Raw genomic sequence first — 6,569 nt, 5'->3', positions numbered from 1 at the left:
TCTAGTAGTTCCAAACTGCTGACCTTGAGGTTGGCAGCCCAACTCATAACCACTACGTTACCAGAGCGCCTTAATAACAATAATAGCAGTGTTTAAAAAAGAAAGAAAGAAAGAAAATGGCAACTCTAGACTAGACTGACATCATGAGGGAAAAAAACTCCACTTATATGTAGAGATTTTCAAAGAACCCAGTATACTTGGGCAGAAAACATGGTTGTGAATGAACTGCATGGAGAAATGTCCTATGCAACGAAGCTGGGAAAGGTGGCCAAGGCATAGTGATGAGAGATTGAGAGTCAGGAACTAAGGAAATATGAAAGATCTTGAAATAAAATCCAAGAGGCACTTATGATGCCATATTCAGTTATTACATTAAAGATAAGACAGAAAGCAAAACCACTAGTATCAAGTTCCCATTTACTTAAAAAACACCTCAAAAATATTATTCTTTCAAACCCGAAAAACAAAACTATTGACCCCTCTGACCTCTAACTTTTGAACACATCTGATAACTGAAAAATGAGATGGGTAGTGAAGTAGATATTAACCTCTGCTATTTAAACAGAGGCTAAATTTTAAAAAGCACTGAACCAGGATGTGAGGACATGAGTTCTAGTCCCTTCTCTGTAATAACTAGTCTCAGGACTATAGTCACATCCCCACATCTCCAGAATCCTTGTCTATAAAAGGAGAGGTCTAGAGGCAATTCTCTCCAGACCTTGCTCAATTTGAGTGTATGTGTATAAGGATATATAAGTAAAGAGTTTCCAGTTTTCAGAGAAAAGGGATCTCTTTCTAACTTTAAAACTCTATGCAGTGTATGACATTAAAAAAAAAAAAAAATTACACCAAATAAGAAATCTCTAAAATATTGTCTTGGGCGTGATGTCATGACCTTTTGTGTCATCTTTACAATTCATCTATGATTCCTCAAATGAAACAGAAAATTTGTAAAACATGCTCAAATATCAAAACAAGTAAATGTATTTTAATATTTAGCACTGAAATGAAAAATTACCAACATCTGAAGGCTGACACTAACAACCTATCATTATAAATCAGCCTGGAAGTATTTTGATTTCTTTTAAAAACTATAATGAAATTTTTAATGGCTTCACTTTTTATATTAGATGATTTAATTTACCTGAAAAGTGTCTTGGCGTGTGATGTGAAGGAAAACTCAACTTCATTAATCTTTCCCAAATTATTTGCTAATTAAGCTACACAATGACATCGGTTCATTAAACTTCCTTGATCAAACATTATTTTTAGTTCTGTGTGTATGGTGGATCTTTTTCTGATTTACATAAATCCTGCCACCATTTATACTAAGTACCACACGGTTTCAACGAGTTTGTAATTTCAATGATTACGGTTTTTTCATTTTTACAATTTCTATTTGATTCTTTTTATAGTTCCAAAATTTCTCATAAAATTATCTACCTTGTCATCTAATTTCTTAAGCATACTAATCCTAGTTATTTTAATGTCTGTGTTTGATAAATCTATTATCTAGATCAAATAGGGGTCTATTTCTATCGCCTGTGTTTCCTCTTGAGTCTTAGTTGTTGGGTTCTCTTTCCCTGATTACCTAAGTAATTTTTAAATGAGAAACCGACTTTGTACACAAATCTCTGTAGAAACATTTCAAGGGTCTGGATGACATTATTTTCTACTCTTTGTGAGGGATGAAATATTTCTGGTTTGCCTTTACTCCTAACGATGCAGACTTACAAAAAGGGTCATCTGAAAGACTGGGGATCAGAATTCCTCCTCCTTAGCCAGCCTTGAACTCTAATTTTTGTTCCCTCACCCTGGTGTGGTGCTGTGGGTTAATGCACTGGACTGCAAATTCAGTTTGAACTACAAACTAGGCAGTTCAAGCACACCAGCTTCTTCTAAGAAACCCTATACAGGGTTGCTATGGGTTGAAACCAACTCAATAGTACAATAGCCATATGAGAGTGTCAAAACCTCAGCTCAAATATCCACTGAGATTATGATTTTAATTAATTTGGAGAAACTAACATCTTTGTAATATTCTGTTTTCATCCAAAAACATGGTATAGACCATAATTTACTCAAATGTTAAGTTACATCTCTCATGAAAATCATGTAGTTTAAACTGTTTGTTTGTTTTCTATCTAGATATAGACATTTCTATCGGGGGGGGGGAGATTTAAGTATATAAACAGTAAAAGACTTTTGGTTAATATTATAATCACATATATTTAATACCTATATTTTATGAAATCCCACTAAAATGACCATAAGGAAAACATTTAATAATAAATGTTAAACCCACTAGGACAAAGAAAACTCAAGAAGAAACAACAGTGAGGGAGATATTTTAAATCATTTTGAAATAAGGAAAGCAAATAGAGTAAATGACCTAACAGGACAAATAAAACTGCCATCTAAGAAAGCAACATCCCTCTAGAAACCAGAGACACTCAGAACTCTCATGCTCAGAGACTTCTGGGACCAGGGGGAAGGACGGCTACAAACTGTAGACTGATTGACACACTCTCTATATAGTGATTAGATCTAGAAGTTCCTTCCTCTTCACTGAGCAACTAGGAAGTTACTATCTTCTTCCATCTATCTACCTTTAAAGAGATAAGAGGTTTATTCTCTGGTGAAAGACTTTGGATTCAGTAACAGGAAACATAGGGGTTAAACAGTAGATTAAATGAAAACAGTGGAATCCCTAGATTCCCTTCCAACACATCTTGTTCTCAGAACATGGAAGCAAAGTGTATGTCCTTGTAGCAAGAGGTTAAATGTTTCTTTCTGGAAAAACTTCGGAGCCCCAAAGAAAAGATCTTCAGATATTACCCAACACAAAGAACCCCCCTGCCTTGTAAGTGAATTGAGTGAACTGAACAAGACTATCTGCTTTGCTCCCAAACATACAGCTTACAATAAATTTTTAACTCCTTCACTCTTAAAAATGGACAGGTTAAAATCTGATACTTAACAAATGCTTCCAACATAAAAGATGGAGTCCAAAATCAAGCAGAAAAAGATAGAGAAATCGATAAGTGATAAGTAGAGGAAAGAAAAAATTTAAAAATCCATTAGTTAATATCCTAGAGAAATAAGACAAATATAACATCCACAAAAAGAAAGCAGGTGCTATGAAAAGGAAAATTTAAACATGTTAGTCAAATACAAAACAATAGAAAATTGAATAACAAAAAATTTTAAACTGCTCCAGGAAGTATTACAAAAAGATTAGGAAATGAAAAATGAGGGAGAAAAGATTCAAAAAAATAAATAAAAGTCAATTAAGTATGTAAAACACAAACTCTAGTCCTTAGATGTATAAACATTAACCTCTTTATAAATTTCCCCCCTCAATACTAAGTTCCTGTGAATGAAAGACACATTAAGACAGACTGCAATCTGAGTTGTTTATATTAAAGGTCACAAATGGATGTTAAATTCAAGCCTGGAACTGAATTCACCTTGACCTGGCTCAACTTTCAGCCAAACAACAGACAGGTGAACAATAATACCAAGTAGATATGTTCTCCTTAGAACAATCAACCATAAGAGATCAAAAAGGCAGCATTTGCCCAGGGAGAAAGCTCGAAAGGCAGGAAGGGATAGGAAAGAAGGACCAATGGAAATGGTTCACAGGGAGGGAAGTGGGAGGCGTGCTGTTACACTGTGTGGATTGCAATCAATGTCAGTGTCACAAAACAAAATGTGCATGAATCAAATGAAAAACAAACTTGCTCTGTAAAATTTCACCCCAGTTACAATGAAAGGTTTAAAAATAAACAACAACAACAAAAATAGATGTTAGAGAAGAAAAGTGTCATTTCTTGCTTCAGAGGTTTAGCAGAGCTGGGCCTAAAAGTCTGGTAGACTTCAAAGTCCAAAAGCCTTAATATAAGGAAGACTTTCCCAGGGAGAGGGAATGGAGAGAGCAGAGGGGCAGAAGTCTTGAGACACAATAATAAATTTGTATAGGCTGAAGCAAAAACTGTTCAGTACAAGATAGTCATGGTCAGAGAGGCTGCATGCTAATCAAGACCCACAGAGGCCTTCTGCAAGTTAGGAGCTGTGAACTTCAGCCTGGAACAAGGAATATCCCCCAGGTTCAATGCTACTGTGGAGGAGAGAAAAGAGCACTCAACCAGGAGGCAGCCAACTTGCCCCTGTAAGTCCAGTACTACACAGCAGGTCACTTAATCACGTTAGAGGCCAGCTTCTCCAAATGCAAAACCGAGGTCAGAGGTGAGCTAATTAAGTCAAAATTTTAGTGAGGAAGGCTTTGCAATTGCTCAGGCATCAGATTATAAGAATTTAAACTGGAATGGTGATAGCAAGAATAGGAAGGTAGGTGCAGAATAAAAATTTTAAGAAAAACCATAACAACATATATTAAGAAGCATAGTTGCAACTATGTATTAAGTGTCTAGAAAGCACAAACCCAATAAAATTCAGAGGATTACCTGTAGACGATCAACATGAACTTTGACTCCTCCAACCATTCCTTTTTTAAATGCTGCCAGCATATCCAATATGGGGTTGAACCGGCTACCTCTAAAAATATAAGCAGAAAAACAAAATGTACATATTAACAATGGAATGAGAACATAATAATCTAATATTGACTAAGTGCACTATACTTATGCCAAGCACTAAGCCACACATTAAGAGGGAAACAAAGAAGTTAAAGATTCTGCTCTAAAAGTGTTCACGATGTGAATGCTGGAGAGATGCATGCACTCACCTCTTTCACTGACTCACCTTATATTGTCTTCCCGGATTAGAACAAGGAAAAGTGGACGTCCATGCATTTTCCAGTATTGCTTAATGAACTGTAGTGCGTTCTATCAAAACATAAGAATGAGATACAATATAATGGGCATAGTATCTGAGCTGATCAGGATGTTTAGGCATTAGTGGCAAACAGGCAAAATAAAACCCTTATTTATCAAGACACATTCATGATAAAACTGTTTGGGTACATGCAAGTTAAACTAGAAATCATTTTGATTTTAAATTTTTTTCTTAAAAGTAATCACATCTTACCAGGGAGCAGGTTGGCAGGATATACCCTTTGGATGGTTGATGATGCATGGAGGGGATTGTAACCATGGCAATGAAACGATATACGATATGATGAATGTAAAGCTAATGTTCTCCCATGTAAACAATTACCTAATTCACGATAAAACTTTTTTTAAAAAAGTAATCACATCTTTTAAAGTTTTGTTTTGTTTTTTCCTAAAAAATACAGGTCAAGAATGGTCCCAGGGCAGAAAGGTCCCACAGTTGTCATCCAGAATAGATTTTTTTTTTCTTTTAAATTTCTACCATCATCATATGCTTATATAAAACTATGTAGTCTGAAGTATGGTGAGGCCTGGGGTCTCCTGAGTCCATGAATAAGGACATAGTAATGGAGGGCTAGAGCTTAGAGTGGAGCATTCAGCTGATACGAAGTAAGGGGAGACATATAAGAACACCCAAACTTGCAGATAGTACCCATTTAATATAACTTTGATTACTTAGAGATCACAACTCCACTATACTAAGACAAAAATTTTTTGATAAAGGAAACAAGTGTACAATGCTACAATTTGATGAACTTAACCTATACTTATGGATGCAGTAGCTCAAAATACCAACTGAAAGTGAAGAAGTCTTCATCCTACCCCCTCTGTATAAGGGGGTAGTAGGGACAAGCAACTTAGACATGGGCTACCTAAAATGGTACCTATAAAGGCACAAAGTAACTTGCTCACAAGTTTTCAAGAGGGAATTTAGTTTCAGAGTGTGCAAGGGAAGGGAAAATCACCAATGAATGTTTTTCATCTTGTCTAGACAGGTCTGGTGAAAGGACATGAGGATAAGATTCTTAGGATTCAATAGTGAGTAGTTGGTATCATGACTAATTGCGACGGTCACAATTGTAAAGGTAGAAGTTTTGTAACATAAAGAAGGGAGCAGTTAATCTTACATTCCAGTAACAGAGGACCCTAGGAACATCAAGAGAGAAGAGCATGAGCAGAATGTGGGACCCTATCCAGAGATGTAGCGACACCCAAGATGGAAGCAGAGATGAAGACATGGAAAGACAGAGTAGCTGAGGACTCAAGACTTATTGAAAGAGACAGACTGTTTGCTGGCAGCCAAGAGTCAGGCTTATAGAACGTGCCTTTTGGTTGTTTAAATTATTATACATTCCTGAGTGTTTTGGTGTACATTCCCAAATGTACAAAACCAAACAAAAATCATGTGCCAGGCACTGTTCTGAGTGCTTTACACATATGAGTTACCTTAATCCTCACAATCAGTTCTATTACTACCCAATTTTATAGATTAGAATACAGAGGCAAAGGGAAGTTCTGTAGCTTGCCAGAGATCATACAATGGTGAAGTCAGACTTTGAACAAAGGCAGTCTGGTTCCAGATTTCATTATCTTGGACATGATTCTAACCTTCCCTATTCTGCAAGTAGAAATGGAAGGGGAAAGAGTTTTAACTCACTGGAAGCCAAGAGTTAGTTGAGGTTTTACTGGGTATTCTTTTTTTTTAAGTTTTTATTG

At 36.0% G+C, this 6,569-nt stretch overlaps 1 protein-coding gene across 3 annotated transcripts in view; it reads right to left on the bottom strand.

The window, feature by feature from the left end:
* The window catches only part of PHKB (phosphorylase kinase, beta), a 309,713-nt gene that overhangs the window by 65,032 nt on the left and 238,112 nt on the right, over window positions 1–6,569 (bottom strand). For all 3 annotated transcript variants that reach the window (XM_006872568.1, XM_006872567.1, XM_006872569.1), the window contains 2 exons: window positions 4,765–4,847; window positions 4,467–4,557 (listed from right to left, as the gene is read on the bottom strand). In XM_006872568.1, coding sequence (XP_006872630.1) covers window positions 4,467–4,557; window positions 4,765–4,847 — 174 coding nt within the window. The remainder of the gene's footprint in view (window positions 1–4,466; window positions 4,558–4,764; window positions 4,848–6,569) is intronic.

The sequence above is a fragment of the Chrysochloris asiatica genome, unplaced genomic scaffold (genome assembly GCF_000296735.1).
Source record: "Chrysochloris asiatica unplaced genomic scaffold, ChrAsi1.0 scaffold00204, whole genome shotgun sequence".
Lineage (NCBI taxonomy): Eukaryota > Metazoa > Chordata > Mammalia > Afrosoricida > Chrysochloridae > Chrysochloris > Chrysochloris asiatica.
This window is presented reverse-complemented; position numbering and strand designations above follow the sequence as displayed.